Raw genomic sequence first — 16,482 nt, 5'->3', positions numbered from 1 at the left:
ATAGTTACCCAAGCATGCATTTAATAAGAGCAACTGTTAAAAATGTTATCTTTATGACATGTTATAATTCTGATGATCAATGTATGTTTTGCCCACAAAACACTCGGCATTGTAAAAGTAATTTGGAAGCTGTGAAATACTTGGGGGTGCCATGTGGGTGTGAAAGGCACAATACAAATCCAAGTTCTTTCTTCTTTTAAAGCATTGCATTTGTGGCTTACCTATGCAACAACTGGCACAAAAAGGGTGACTAAGGTCACATAACCACTGAACTGACACTCACATCAAAAAGATCATGACAGCAAATACTTGAGGTGACATTAGTTCTATTCTTTTAAAGTGTTAACAAGCTGTAGGTTCCTCACAACACTGAAAGTGTTGACAGATGGCTCATCATAAGGTAAGTTCCCCCACTTACAGGTAAAGGGTTACAAATTTCACAAACTGTTTACACAATAGCATTGTTATAACATCTCATTATAAGCCATAGCTAACAAAAACATTTGATTGTACAGGAAGATAGGTGTTGGTTTACCATGCTGCAGACTCAGTGAAGTGTTCAATACTGCCAGACAGCCTGTGCCGAGGATCTGGTGTGTGCCACTACAGCGTGCACACAAAGGCAGATCTCTCTATGTCTACATCATCATGAATACCACCTATGTACAAGTAATTTTCCATTTGCATGTGCATTTATTTAGTCACTTTATTCCCAATGAAAAATGATAGCAGCTTAAAACAACTTGTTCATACAGGCAGAAAAGCACTCTGTACAAAAGCCTGCAACATGGGTTGTGTTGTATTCTAAAAAAAGACTTCTGGATTCCAATTGAAGATTACCTAATTTTACACCAGGTAATGAGGTCATATTGCAGTTAACCAAGACACTCTGTAATATACCTCTATAATGTGGAAACTCTCCTTTGGTTAAAGGGTGAAGGAGTTAAAGCTTACCTTTGCAGTAGCTCTTAAGAATTGCAAATGGAATGAACTGTGCCAAACTCAGTAGTTTACAAATTAATTTAAACCTTAATTTGTACTTTCAAAGGGTGTGTTTTGAAACTCAAGCAGCCATTTTGATTCTTGACTACTGTAACAGCAGTGCATTTTTATACAGCTACATTTTTGTTGAAAATATAAAAAAGCTGTTTATAAAGGAAGCAAAAACTAACAATGCCATAAAAGGAATAAAGGCATGGCACAAAATGTACTAAAGATGAGTAAAAGCTTGTCAAAAAAGATGGACTTTGAGAAAACCTTCAAAGGTGAATAGAGAAGCAGGACATCAGAACTCTTTAGGGAATGAATTCAGAGATTAGAGCTGAGGCAACTAAAGGCTCTGTCACCAATGCAGGGGTGGAGGGGAGGTAAAGGAAGGTAGCGTGCATAATAAACGATAAAAAACGGAAAGGTATGTAAAGAGATGCATTGCAAGAGGAGACTGCAGAGGTGGGGTTGGATGAGAGCATGCATGGAAGAATTTAAAGAAAAAATTAAGAATTTTGAATTAAACTGGGACAGTGAGCCAACATTAATCAGCAAGGAAGAGGGGGGATGTGTGATATCTAATCTGGGAAAGGATACGACCAATTGCAAATTAAATAAATTGGAGTTAACAGTGAAAGCAGGAGAAGCCAGTGAAGAGGATAATGCAGGTTCTAGAGCTGACTAGTGTGGATTAGGGTCTCAGCAGAGCTGCTTAATAGTAGAAGTGGCTAATGTTGTAGAGATGAAAACAAGCCATCTTGGTGATCAATAAATGTGAGATCGGAAGCTCAATGCTAAATTGATAAGAATGCTAAAGTATTGCATTATCTAGTTCAACTTTAGCAAGTAAAGTTGGATGAAATGTTATCTTCTCGCTGTCAGTCTCACAGTCTGAAAAAGTAATTGGTGGAAGTGTGGAGCTACATGTTATGAGCACAGCTATGAAACTAGTTAACGTCACCAAGAGACAGCATGTAGCTGAGAAAGGGACCAAGGATAGAAGGTCTCCTGAGGTAATAAGCAGCCAGGAAGGGGAGCATTGGTGGAGATGTATTGGCTGTGTTTTAACAGTTAGGAGCACAGCCACATGAAGCCAGACCCAGAAGGTGCAGTCTCATGTAGCTGGGTAATGAAACGGAGCCAAAAGATGAAGACGCCTGGCATAGTCAACCATATTATACACCTCAGTGTGGTAAAAGCAGAACAAGTGGAATTAATGCACTGCATTCACAGTCACACAGCAAAACATTTCTATCTTTGATGATGATTTGTTTTGATGCTGTAAGCAGAGTAGAAGCCAAACTGAAAGGATCCTAATAAAGTGGTTTTGCAGGAGATCTGTGAGACCAGGGCACATTAGAGAATGTTAGAGAGAAAGGAAGGTTAGAAACCAACACCTGAACTCACTGCATTTACCAAAAAGATGTTCCGAGGTGGACTTCTCTGTGCAGCATATGTTACACCAGTCCTGGTCAGGTATGTGTGGCAAGAACAAAAATGACTACAGTGACCACTTAAGTCTTCTTCATACACATTGAACAAAGAAATGGCATTCATAGCATCTGTGGAAAATGTCTACTGATCCTATCAGAGCAAGACTGCCTTAAAAATAAAAGCTAGATGAAAGTTTCCAGTACAATGATAATACAAGGACAGTGTGTGTTCGGATATAGATAACCGAGTTTTGGGTGAACTCAAGTTTATTGAAGATGGAAGATGTGAGTTTGGCCAAGAGAGTATTGGAATAGGCGAGTCTGGAAATAACTAAAGCATAGATGAGGGTTTCAGCAGCATATGGGCTGAGGTGGGCTGATATTACAGGGGTAGTAGAAATCAGTTGTCTCAGTGCCAAAATTATGCTCACTGACCTCATGGGCTCCCAAGCTACCAATGCCTAGAACACATAATATTTTCATGTTTGTCTTCAAATTCCTCCATGGCCTTGCACCTCCTTAACTCTGTAACTTCCAAGAATTCTGAATTCCTGCAATTCCGACCTCTTGGGCATCTCGATTTCCTTCACTCCCCCATTTTCAGCCTGCTTTCAGCTGTCTAGGCCCCAAGGTCTGGAATTGCTTTCCTAAACCTTCTTCCTTTAAATCCCTGTCTAAAAGCTCACCTCTTTGTCTAAGCTTTTGGTTGCCTGTCTTTTTCTTAAATCTGCCTCAGTATCAAATTCTGTCTAATAATATTTCTATGATGTGCTTTGGGATGCCTGTACTATGTTTAATGCTCTATATATATTCAAGTTGTTTAGTAAATTATAGCCAATTAGTTCCATCAAATATAAAATGATTGAAAAAGAAATAAAATGCAATTGTGTTTCCTACATTACAACAGTAACTGCACTTCAAATAAAAACTTGACTGCTTGTAAAGCATTTTGAGACATCCTGGGTGAAAGTGCTACATACAGTAAGTGCAAGTCTTTCTTTTTCCTTTAACTGGAAATACAAGTCATTCTGTTCTGTAAATAGAAAAAAAGATTACATTTTTCAGTATAACTCCAAATGTATTTGGTATAACCCTTTGTCTGGCAAAGAGTTTGTCAGAGTTTTTAACTGTTGCCTTTTCTCTTTACAGATACTGACTGACTGCTGTGTAGTTTCAACATTTTCTCTTTGCTTTTCCAACATGTGTAGTTTTTATATTTTAAATATATGATTGGTTTGAATATACTTGAATCCAAAAAAAATCAAAAAATACATCCACCAACATGGTCACATATGACTTAACTGATGTCTAAATCTAACAACTGCTTGATGCTCAAAGCACTTGCTATGTGGCTATCTGAACAAGTTACACAGTCTGATTCACATTACTGCCAAGGTCCACCATGGTTCCTGGATACAGCAGTCCCTTGAACTGAAGCTGCTCATTTTTAGGCAATTGTTGTGCATTGACCAGCGCCAAACCCCAGGACCACACCCAATGCAGAAATAGCTCACCACAGAGAAAAAACATCCCCATTCTTTAGCATGATCCGCACTCAGAACATAAATATTCAGAGTTCTCGCACTTAAGCAACAATAATGTTTTCACGGTTCTACTTTTCAAACAAATGCTGTTTCCAAAGCATGAAATCCTTTTGATGTAATCCTGTGATCTCAGCTGCAAATTGGTATACAAAATGTAGGCGATTTTGTCATGTCCATAAATCTGGTTTAATGTACTCATTAAACTAATCTCAAACTTTATTTTGGTTCGAACCTGCGCTGGATTATTCTAAACATTTCTTACTGAGGGGTTGGACGCCTTAAAAAAAAACACAGGAATGTCATGCTTTGCTTGGCTTTTTATTAGCCAGTCTAGGTTGTAATCTAAAACTGTCAAGTCCCAAAGCTATATAATTAGGTAGTAATGCATGGGAATTGAGAGTGAGTTTATCATGGCTTTTAACGTACCGATCTTTGTTTTGCCAGGAGGGCGGAGCACAGCAAGCACCTTTAGCTTCTCCATTTCGAGTAAAAAACACAACAGTAGGTTCAAGGACTGAAGTCAAAATTGGTATTTGTAGTAATGTTTACCACAATTTTTACCCAATTAGAGCCACGATTTATGCGCGCTGGTGGCTTAACATGCCTTTCTGGAATAAAACAATTCGATAGATACTCTCGCAGTCTCAGTGAGACTCCAGGAATAAACACAAGTTGTCTTCAACTTCATTGTGAAAAATAAAGCGTTCATGTGAGAACTCAACGTTAAATGGCACAGGCACGACGGGCCGAATGGTTCCCTTCTGTGCAATAAGAAACAAATGAGAAAGTATGCTTCTAAAGTCGTTGTGTGAGTGTATAACTCTCAAGATGTGATAGTAATGGCTTTGTCCGGACTGGTGGCTGGATGTCAGTGTGCAGCTCTTACGCTGACTTACTCTTTTGATCGCTTTCACTGCCTCTTCCAACTTGTTCTGACTGTGAGGCCAGCTTTGTTAACGCTGCTCTTTGATCAGCGCCCTGGCTGCCTGCAGGTGCCAGATGTCATCGCGTTTACAAGCAGCGTGGCTCAGTTAAAAAACAACACACCAGCCCTACTCCAGAAGCACTCGATTGAAAACTTAAAATCTTTCCGAAGGTAGAGCTTTTTTTTTAAGCATGAGGGATACTCAGAGGGAGCCAGTCGCATACATAATATCACTACCCTGCACGTTTTTTTTAGAGCAAGAGTACCTTAAGGAGAAGTTTGTTCTCCGGCAGCGGGCAAATCTACATTTCCCACAAAAAAATAAGGTTTAAACAGACAAAATCCCAATGAGGGCCAGGATTCCCTCAGTTCTGCAGTACTATCGCTTGTGTGTACCGGGCTGCACTGAAATCCATACCTGTAAGCGATCACCCACACTGGCAAGTGAGTGCAGCAGAAAGGAAACACGCCAGGAATTGCAAACTCAACTTTCTCGCATCAAGGCGAGAAAGGAAGAAAGACTTACCGTTTTGTTCCTTGTTACTTGATGGCTGGATCTTGTTGATTTGGGCTTCCGATCCATGATGGCGGAAGTTGAGAGCCGATATTAGCAGTAATACTAATGACAGGGACATTTGGGGAGGAATGTTTGCGAGCTATCGGGACAGAGCAGACAAGACAGACACTGGGCTTCTTCACACTGACTCACTCCCAGCCGCCGCTTCTACCATGAAGGATGCCGAGTGCAGGGACCCTGATGTGCCAGCATTTCCACCAGATAATCACATAGTGGCTTCCACATTCCGATCCAAAGCACTCCCTTCTCTCTCCAACGTGCCCCGATCCAACGATCGCATTTATCTACTCAATGGCTAATGTAAGGCGGAAAAAAATGACAGACGGTTATGCCAGAGCCGAAGGTTTTTTTTTAAAGGCGCAGCCAAGTACTTACGCACACCTGTCAACTTTTATAAACTTCTGGATTAAAAAAAAACTTATAGATATATAAAAACTGCCGATCTCTGTTTCTTCCTCCTTGTTTTTTTTCCCCTAACATTAACTGGCAGTGTAAGATTTTTCTGTCCGAATAAAGTTTTGGTTGAAATTACTTTAAAAGGTAGTTTACCAGCGAACAGCTGGATTCCATTATTGCAGAGTACTTTCAAGTGGCTTTTTTTTTATAAAAAGAGAAAAAAAAGGCTGATCTAAGTTTTTTCCCTCTCGACGTCAGCTAAAGACAAAAAAAAACCCTTTAAAGTGCTGCCTGTTGCCGTGTGAAAGTAAAGGTTACAGTTTAACGCATTTCATGTCATTGCCCCCACCCCTCCCCTGCCCCCACCCATCGCCTGCTCTGTTCAGACACGCTGGGTGTGCTCTGACTCTCGGCTGAACAGAGCCTGCCAACTGGCGACACGACAGGTGGTATAACATTGCTGGCTGCAAATCTCTCCAGGGGCAAAAAAACTTCAGCCATCAGATTCACATTGCAAGCCTTAATCCCCGCGTACACTTTACAGGTCAAACCCTCGGATTGTTTATCAGCCAGTTTAGGACAGTTGAGAAACCCTATATGTAAAAAAGTAAAAGGGCCAAGTAAATGCTTCAACTACTTTTCAAAGTCTCGCCTGCACTCGATGAATTTGCATAATATAAAATAAAATGAGGCATCCGGATTGCCACACTGCGTGCAGCTCCCCTCTGTTTGATGTTCGACGGCTTTATCGCAGCCGATGCTCTGCACAGATTGAACTTTATACACTACCTACGCCTTTCGTCAGACCCATAAATAAAGATGTGTCAATTTTCTGCGGATTAAGTCGAGACTCGGATTATCAGGGAATTTTGAAAGGATGTGGTTTTCACTGGGCCGTCAAGGACACTTTTTAAAAAAAAAAATCACATTCAGAAAGTACAAGAGCAGCTCTGAAGAAGTCATATTCGACTCGAAACATTAACTCTGTTTCTCTCGCCACAGATGCTGCCAGACCTGCTGAGTTTTTCCAGCATTTTCTGTTTTTATTTCAGATCTCCAGCATCCGCAGTATTTTACATCAGAAAGTACAAACAAGGGTGTTTAATACTGTAGACACTATATATGTTACCCAAAACATAGCGTGTATTATAGAGGCTCAAATGCTAAGGGGCAAGTTTAAGAGGTCCAAAAAAATCACGAAAATGGTGAAAGTACTCAGCAGGTCAGGCAGCATCTGAGGAGGGAACGAGTTAATGCTTCAGGTCCATGGCTTTTCATCAGGAAATAACTGCTAAATGATTAATTTGCTGGACACTTTTTACCAATACCTTTGTCAAGTGAGAGATGTTCTAAATAAAACACAAAACACAAAGAATTCCAGAACTACAACACATGTGAGCAGTTTGTAGTATGGGTGTTTTGGTCTGTGTTTACACCCTGGGGCCAGTTTATGATGCTTGCCCTTGGCTGCAAGGTTCACTGCCAGGAGCTTATATTTGTAAAATTGGACCTTATAATGTTAACATTGCTGAAAAGTGATTTCCAAAGCCAAACTGGTAAAATGCACTAAAATCCATAGCCCTGACACTTGAGAGAAGGATAATAGGAGGGTAGCTTCACACCACTTGGGATTGATATCACATGGATTTCAGTCCAAAAGTTATTAGTTCATCTAAAAGCTATGGAGAGTTGGGGTAATATTTGGATCCAGATAAGAAATTAGCAAAAGGATAGAAAACAATGGGTGCTTGTTGCAACTTTGCTGCATCATGGGTGGAGAAATGCTGAATAAACTGCCCCACAGGTTGTTATTGGGACCTGCATTGTTTCTTTTAGCCATGCAGAATCAGAAAAAAAAGGTAATTTGGTTACATTTTCTGATGATATCAAGCAAGGAGGACCAGTAGAATCAGAAGAGATAGCAGAAGAATTAAAGAATATGCTGGACAAAATATGTAAGTGGGTTAAACTTTGGCAGAACCAACACCAGTGTCCTCTCCCAAGCTAACATGCCCAGCATCAAGGTGCTAATCAATCAAAAACAGCTTCACCGGGCATGATGTTCATATGCCTAACACCAGACTCCTGAAGCAACTCTTCTACTTGGAACTTGGTTGAGGCAGAAGATCCTCAGGAGCACAGCAGGAACATTTTAAGATGTCCCCAAGGCATCCCTGAAGAAATCAAACATCTCCGCTGACTCATGGAAGTTCATGGCTTGTGACTGACAAAAATGGCAATGGTTCATACGGGACAGCACCAAACACATCGAAAGACTTTGGGCGGAATTCTCTGGGCCTGTTGGCGTCAGGCAGGTGTGAGTGGACATTAGGGCAGAAATGCCAAAAAATCAGTTTCACAATGTTGTAAAACTAATTTGCAATCATCCGATCTGCCCGTCAATAGTGGGCCATGTTTCCCACTGCCGCACATCGGGAACTTCATTGTCATATATCTGCATATTATTATAAGCCCAGCTGGCCAGAATCATCCCCAAACGTTGGATCATCCAGTGCAATCACACCGACGTGTTTCACAACTGAATATAAGCGACGTGCACCTAGGGAGCTGCACTTCACTCGGGACTTTGAGGTTTATTTGCCTACCTTGCTTTGGGCAGCATTCGGTCTTCAGCGCCAGGCTTCGCAGGCAGCACCGCATCACTTTTAGGGGGGCTCATGGGCAAGTCTCTACTTACGAGGCCAGCTGAAAGGCGGGGGTGGCTTTTCAATGGCTGCAGGGCTAAGGCATTACTGGGGAAGGGGGGTATCCCAAGGGGTGTGTGGTGACACATGTTGATCTGTACAAGTGGCCTCAAGAGGGAAAGGGCTGAGGAGGCAGTCTCCAGAGGAGGCGGGACCAGATGAAGTTGTGACAGTGAGTGAGTGGTGCTGTCCCTTGAGCTGGCAGTGAGTGAGATGCCAATGAATGTGTGATGGGCTTGTGAGTGTGTGAGTTTAGAGTGATGAGATGGTTACCTTACCCTGGCAGCACGGATGAGATCATTCATCCTCTTTCTGCACTGGATGGTGAACTTCTTCTGTGCAGTGTTGGCACTGAACACCACTGCCACCGCCTCCCAAGCCAGAATGGTGAGACTGATGGACCTCCTGCAGTCATAGCAGATGTAGGAGACATCGTGGTGGGCTCCAATAGTGTCCAGAAGGCGTCCCAGGGATGCATCACTGAATTGGGGGGCTGCAGTCTTCTTACCTTTCGGGGCCATGTCTTCTGTGCAACAGTCCTGGGCTGGAAGCACTGAGAGCTGTGTGCATGGCTGAACTTTAAATATAGCACCTGGCATGAGGAAGCAGCAAGGCAATGGTGGGGCAGGTGAATCGGAGGCCACCCGCCAGCAAAATGGTGTGTTTCCCAGGAATGCATGTTTAATGAGGTGGATTGGGACAATACAGTGCGAAAACCCGCCATATTTACTAGGGGGTAAAATGTCCTTTTTCCCATCCGCTACCGCACTTAGTACGAATCTGGAATGATTCCACCCATTGTCAGGAATGTGCAGTGGTGAAGTCAAAGCATCTGTTGTGTTTTATGCCTCAGGGACCTGCAGAGATGACACACCAGTTTCTATATATAAACGGGAGTTTTATTCAATGGTTTAAAAATCCTGCAGCAACCACAAGTTTCCAGCTTACTTTTAGTTTCTCATCCTCAGCAACCACACTCAAGTTTAACTAACAGAACATGTGTCAACATCAAGGTGACCAACTCTCCTGGATTTAGCAAGACCGTCCCATATTTGAGGCAGTTGTCCAATGTCCTGGGCTGTTTGATGCTGGGATGGCTTTTATTTCAGATTTGTCAGTCTTGCACATGTGCATGTAAACTTTGCTCTGTTACTGGTGTCCCAATCTCGCAGGCTCACCACCACCCTCTGCCGTGATCCCACATTCTGGCTCCCACCACCCTCCCCACAATCCCCCTCCAGGACCCCACTGTTCCCAAAAGTTCAACCAGACCCCCACACCAGAGCTCCCACGGTCTGGTCAACACACCCAATCCCCTACACAACTCCCATAGCTTTTCGGGTTATCCACTCGAGTTCTGTGTGCAATCCAGTTGTCATTAAAAAATACGAGTTCATTTCATATTCTGTAGAACAGGACCAGTTCTTCCTCAATTTCATGAGGCCATTTAATTTTTAGGTACTGACTTATTATCTGCAGTATGCTCTCTCTCACTGATCCTGCCTTCAATTCTTCTCGCATAACAAGTTTTGTGGTCTCATGTGAAATCGCCGTGATAACGTGGTCTTCAATGTCGCATGTCACTTCACTATTGCTAATGCTGTGTGTGACCGTAGTATGGCTAGGCATGTCAGCTACTCAGTTGCTTGAATCTGTAAGATAGTTGACCTCAAAGTTGTACTGATGAAGATGATCTGACCATCTGTAGATGCATGGAGGGCCATGACCAAATCCTGACGTGGCTAACAATGTAGTCAGCACTTGGTGAATGGTGTAGAGTGAACTTTCTACCACAGAGATACATGTGCCAAAGTTCACAAGCGTAACTGCAGGCTAGAGCTTCCCACTCACCAGTAGAGTATTTACTTTCAGTTTCAGACATCCTTAAATGTGCAGTGAGAACACAATTCCTATTGCATTTCCTGACATGTCTGTTCTTTTTTTATTCATTCATAGGATGTGGGTTTTGCTGGCTGGGCCAGCATTTACTGCCCATCCCTAATTGCCCTTGAGAGGGTGGTGGTGAGCTGCCTTCTTGAACCGCTGCAGTCCATGTGGTGTAGGTACACCCACAGTGCTTTTAGGAAGGGAGTTCCAGGATTTTGACCCAGCGACAGTGAAGGAACGGCGAAATATTTCCAAGTCAGGATGGTGACTGACTTGGAGGGGAACTTCCAGATGGTGGTGTTCCCATCTACCTGCTGCCATTGTCCTTCTAGATGGTAGTGGTCGTGGGTTTGGAAGGTGCTATCGAAGGAGCCTTGGTGAATTCCTGCAGTGCATCTTGTAGATGGTACACACTGCTGCTACTGTGTGTTGGTGGTGGAGGGAGTGGATGTTTGTGGATGTGGTGCCAATCAAGCAGGCTGCTATGTCCTGGACAGTGTCAAGCTTCTTGAGTGTTGTGGGAGCTGCACTCATCCAGGCAATTGGGGAGTATTCCATCACAATCCTGACTTGCGCCTTGTAGATGGTGGACAGGCTTTGGGGAGTCAGGAGGTTAGTTACTCGTCTCACGATTCCTAGCCTCTGATCTGCTTTTGTAGCCACAGTATTTATATGGATATTTCAGTTCAGTTTCTGGTCAATGGTAAACCCCAGGATGTTGATAGTAGGGGATTCAGTAATAGTAATGCCATTGAACTTCAAGGGGTGATGGTTGGATTCTCTCTGGTTGGAGATGGTCATTGCCTGACGCTTGTGTGGTACGAATGTTACTTGCCACTTCTCAGCCCAAGCCTGGATATTGTCCAGGTCTTGCTGCATTTGGATATGGACTGCTTCAGTATCTGAGCACTCGCGAATGGTGCTGAACTTTGTGCAATCATCAGAGAACACCCCCACTTCTGACCTTATGACCATCTGTTGTGACATATGTTTCCGTATGTGGGCTGAGGTGCGTGAGGACTGGTGGAGATGCTTTCTTTGCCTCCAATGTGTTAAACGCTGTTTGCTGTGTGATTGTCCGTTCCCATTGTACATTTATGTGCCGCAGGTTTTGAAGAGACTCCGCGATCTCTGCATACTTAAGAACAAACTTGTGATAAAAGTTGGTAGCACCGAGGAACAATGTCAACTCTTTCATATTAGACAGGGTCAGAAGTGCATGAATGGTTTTGATGTTGTCATATGTACTCCAGTTGCTGTCACTCTGCACCCTAGAAAATCAACCTCATTCGAGTTTAGAAGAATGAGAAGCGACCTTACTGAAACATATAAGATTCTTAGGGGCTTGACAGGGTAGATGCTGAGAGATTGTTTCCTCTTGTGGGAGAGTCTAGGAGCAGGGGGCATAATCTCAGAGTAAGGGGTTGCCCATTTAAAACAGAGATGAGGAGGAATGAGCATGCAGGTGCAGCAGGCGGTAAAGAAGGCAAATGGTATGTTGGCCTTCATAGCGAGAGGATTCGAATACAGGAGCATGGATGTCTTGCTGCAATTGTACAGGTCCTTGGTGAGGCCACACCTGGAATATACAGTTTTGGTCTCCTTATCTGAGGAAGGATGTACTTGCTATAGAGGGAATGCAGCGAAAGTTTACCAGACTGATTCCTGGGATGGCGGGACTGACATATGAGGAGAGATTGAGTCGGTTAGGATTATATTTGCTGGAGTTCAGAAGAATGAGGGGGCTCTCATATAAACCTATAAAATTCTAACAGGACTAGACAGGGTAGATGCAGGAAGGACGTTCCCGATGGTGGGGGAGTCCAGAACCTGGGGTCACGGTCTGAGGATACGGTGTAGACCATTTAGGACTGAGATGAGGAGAAATTTCTTCACCCAGAGAGTGGTGAGCTTGTGGAATTCGTTACCTCAGAAAGTAGTTGAAGCCAAAACATTGTATGTTTTCAAGAAGGAGTTACATATAGCTCTGGGGGCGAAAGGGATCAAAGGGTGTGGGGAGAAAGCGGGAGCAGGCTATTGAGTTGGATGATTAGCCATGATCATAATGAATGGCAGAGCAGGTTTGAAGGGCCGAATAGCCTTCTCCTGCTTCTATTTTCTATATTTCTATAAATTTCTTCTCTCAGGGTGTGGTCAATCTGTGTAATTCTTCACCGCAGAGGGCTGTCGAGGCTGGGTCGTTAAATATATTCAAGGCTGAGATAGACAGATTATTAATCAGTAAGGAAATCAAGGGTTATGGGGAAAAGACAGGAAATTAGAGTTGAGAATTATCAGGTCAGCCATGATCTCATTGAATGGCGGAGCAGACTCGATGGGCTGAATGGCCTACTTACGCTCCTACGTCTTATGGTCTTATAGCACACAAACTTCCAAACATCTCACCTGCCTGACCCTTCAAACACAACCTACCGTCCATGTGGCAGTCTGCAGATTGCCATCTCATAGAGCCATCTCAAAACCCATTGAACCGGAGCACAAGCAAATCGATCATGACAGGCTGCCTGAGAAGGAAACAGACAAAATTTAATGCAGACATAGGAAGGAAGAATTGATGCCAAATATGCGCACTGAATTATGTTGTAACAGCTAAAAATGAAGTTCAAAACATCTTAAGTGTCTTTGTTAACTCAGTGCTCAACCTATCCACCAAATGCAGGGCCACAATCAACAAAAACAATGGAATGTTGAACTGCGCAGTCAGAAAATTAGGATACAGGTCAAAGGCAGGGATGATCAATTGATCAGACCACACCTTGAGGACTGTGACCAACTTTGGTTGACGACACACAAGGGGCATTCATGCACTGAAGACAATGCAGAGAAATGTCAAAAGGCTGATAGTGTCAAATTTCTGAGTTATGAGCAAAGGCTAGAAAACTTGGACTTTTCAACCTGGAATGAAGAAATCTATAAAGTGATCTGATGGGACACTGGCACCAGTATTGGGGCAGGAAGGAATTGTACCATTGGGCAAGGTTCTACCTGAAACAGGTTGGGGCTTCGGTCTTAGTGGAAAGGCTAAATAGGGTGGTCACCTGGACTTTAAACTAGTAAATGGGGGCAGGGCATAAGTGGAAAAAATTGAATTAATAATAGGTCAAAAACAAACAAAAGGGGAGAAAGTAGAATAACTGTCAGAAATTGAGCCGAAGGTCAAGGGAAAACTAAAAGATGTAAAGTGATTAAACCAGGAGGGAGAAATAGGAAACATGTGAGCAAAAGTTTAGAGCAGAAGGTAGATTAGGATGTATGGCTCAAATAAGCATTCTTTATACAAACACGCAGAGTATAAGGAACACATTGAATGAATTGCAGCTGCAAACTCAACTTGCTGAGTAAGGCATGAGAGCCATTACTGAGATCTGCACGATGGCCAGGACTGAAAACTAAATAGACTTCATGAGTACAATTAAGAAATACAAATGGATTTAAGCCTGTGTTGGGAGTTGTGTATAGGACTGCTATAGGACACTTCAGCTGTGAAGTGGTAGATTATATAAATGCAGAGATTAGACAAACAAGTTGCAAGGCAAATTGGTTTTAATGGGGGATTTTAGCTTTCATATCTCTTGAAACAAGCATATATCAGAAAGGTAGTGAATTTTTTGAGTGTGTTCAGGATAGATTCTGCAACCATGAGCAATGAACATTTTCTATGGAGATTTAGTTAACAGCCTAACAGCACACGGACACTCCTCTAATAGTGATCATAATAGGATCAAGTTCAATTTAGCTTTTGAAAAGGAGAAACATGAAGGAGCTACTAAGATTCTAGAGCTAGGTAAGGCTGCTTTCAATGTGATGAGGCAGAGGCTGTCCACACTAAACTGCACAAGTCTGTTGTTAATGGGTAAAATGATGAAAAGTCCATGAGAAATATTCGAAAAATAAATCAATGTGATACAGGGGGAATGAGCACTTCTTGCCAAAAGAAAAACACTCATGGACAACTCAAGAAGTAAGATCCACTATGAAACTAAAAGAAAAAGTATATAAAATGTGAAAAATAGTTCAGACCCTGGCCAATGGGAAATAAACAAAGAATAGAAAAGGATGACAAAAATAGTGGAAGTAGAAGTAAAGGGAGTAATTTAAGGGTAAGTCATAACAGGGTGGCTCGGCCATGTGGCATGCTCCTTCTGTGCGCTGTGGGAAGTCAGGGACACTTCTAGTGTTCAGGGCGACCATGTGTGCAGGAAGTGTCTCCAGCTGCAGCTACTTGAAATCTCCATTTCGGAGCTCGAGCTGTGGCTGGAGTCACTGTGGAGCAACCGCAAGGATAAGATCTTCTTGGATAGCATGAACAGTGAGGTAGTCACATCGCAGGTAAAGAGTGCACAGACAGAAAGGGAGTGGGTGACTGCCAGATATAGTAAAAGCACTAGGCAAGTAGTGCAGGAGTCTCCTGTGTCCATCTCCTTTTCTAACAGATTTTCCATTTAGCTTACTGCTGGGGGGGGGATCGTTTCTCAGGGGAATGCAGCAAGACCCAAGTCTGTGGTCCCAGGAGTGGCTCAGCTGCACAGAGAGGGTGAAAAAAAAAGTGGGAGAGCAATAATGATAGGGGATTCTATCTTAAGGGGAACAGACAGACATTTTCACAGCCACAGACGTAACACCAGGATGGTATGTTGCCTCCCTGGTGCCAGGGTCAGGGATGTCACTGAGTGACTGCAAGACATTCTGAAGGGGTAGGGTGAACAGCCAGAGGTTGTGGTCCATATCGGTAATGATGACATAGGGAAAAAGAGGGAAGAGATCCTAAAAGCAGAATATAGGGAGCTAGGAAATAAATTAAAAAGCAGGACCTCAAAGGTAGTAATCTCAGGGTTACTCCCAGTGCCACGTACTAGCGAGATTAGGAATAGGAGAATAGACCAGATGAATGCCTGGCTGGAGAAATGGAGTAGGAGGGAGGTCCCAAGGCATTGGGACTAATTCTGGGGAAGATGGGACCTGTACAAGCTGGACGGGTTGCACCCCAGCAGGACCGGGACCAATGTCCTCACAGGGGTATTTGCTGGTACTGTGTGGGGGTTTAAACTAGAGTGGCGGGGGGGAGGTGGGAAGCTGAATGGGGAGACACAAGCGAGGGAAACAAAGATAGGAATAAAAGACAGAAAAGTAAAAAACAAAAATGGAGGCAGAGGAAACAAGGGCCAGCAGCAAACAGGACCATAGTACAAAAAAATGTGTAAAAATGTTAAAAAGACAAGTCTAAAGGCACTGTATCTGAATGCATAGTGCATTCACAATAAGGTAGGTGAATTAATAACACAAATAGATGCAAACGGGTACGATATAATTGCAGGGTACAGGGGGACCAAGCCTAGGAACTGAATATCCAATCGATATTTAGGAAGGACAGGCAAAAAGGAACAGGAGGTGCCATGGTGTTGTTAGTTAAGGATGAAATCAGTGCAATAGTGAGAGAGGATATTGGCTCAGAAAATCTAGATGTAGAGTCAGTCTGGGTGGAACTAAGAAACAACAAGGGGTGGAAAACATTAGTGGTAAGGTAGGGGATGGCATGAAACAGGAAATTAGAGATGCATGTAACAAGGGTGCTACAGTGACCATGGGTGACTTTAATCTTTGTTTACACTGGGCAAACCAAATTAGCAATAATACTGTGGCGGATGAATTCCTGGAGTGTGTATGAAATTTTTTTTTAGACCAGTATGTTGAGGAACCAACTAGGGAACATGCTATCCCAGATTTGGTATTGTGCAATGAGAAGGAGTTTAGTAATAATCTTGTTGTGCGGGTCCTTTAGGCAAGAGTGACCATAACTTGATGGAATTCTTCATTCAGTTGGAAAGTGAAGTAGTCCGATCTGAAACTCGGGTCCTAAATCTAAACAAAGGAAACTACAAAGGTGTGAAACTTGAGTTGGCTAAGATAGATTGGGGAACTTCATTAAAAGGTGGATAGGCAATGGCTAATATTTAAGGGATTAATAAATGCATTGCAGCGGTTATACATTCCTTTCTGGTGCAAAAAA

General features: G+C 42.9%; 1 protein-coding gene across 1 annotated transcript in view; it reads right to left on the bottom strand.

Annotated features, from left to right (window-relative positions):
- pdgfc (platelet derived growth factor c) overlaps positions 1 to 6,060 on the bottom strand; it is a 439,285-nt gene extending 433,225 nt beyond the window's left edge. Inside the window, exon 1 of the mRNA XM_078540645.1 lies at positions 5,416 to 6,060. Within this exon, the coding sequence (XP_078396771.1) occupies positions 5,416 to 5,524 (109 nt within the window). The 5' untranslated portion in view covers positions 5,525 to 6,060. The remainder of the gene's footprint in view (positions 1 to 5,415) is intronic.
- Positions 6,061 to 16,482: the final 10,422 nt, after the last annotated feature.

Source organism: Cetorhinus maximus, chromosome 1, assembly GCF_964194155.1.
Source record: "Cetorhinus maximus chromosome 1, sCetMax3.hap1.1, whole genome shotgun sequence".
In the NCBI taxonomy this organism is placed as follows: Eukaryota; Metazoa; Chordata; class Chondrichthyes; order Lamniformes; family Cetorhinidae; genus Cetorhinus; species Cetorhinus maximus.
This window is presented reverse-complemented; position numbering and strand designations above follow the sequence as displayed.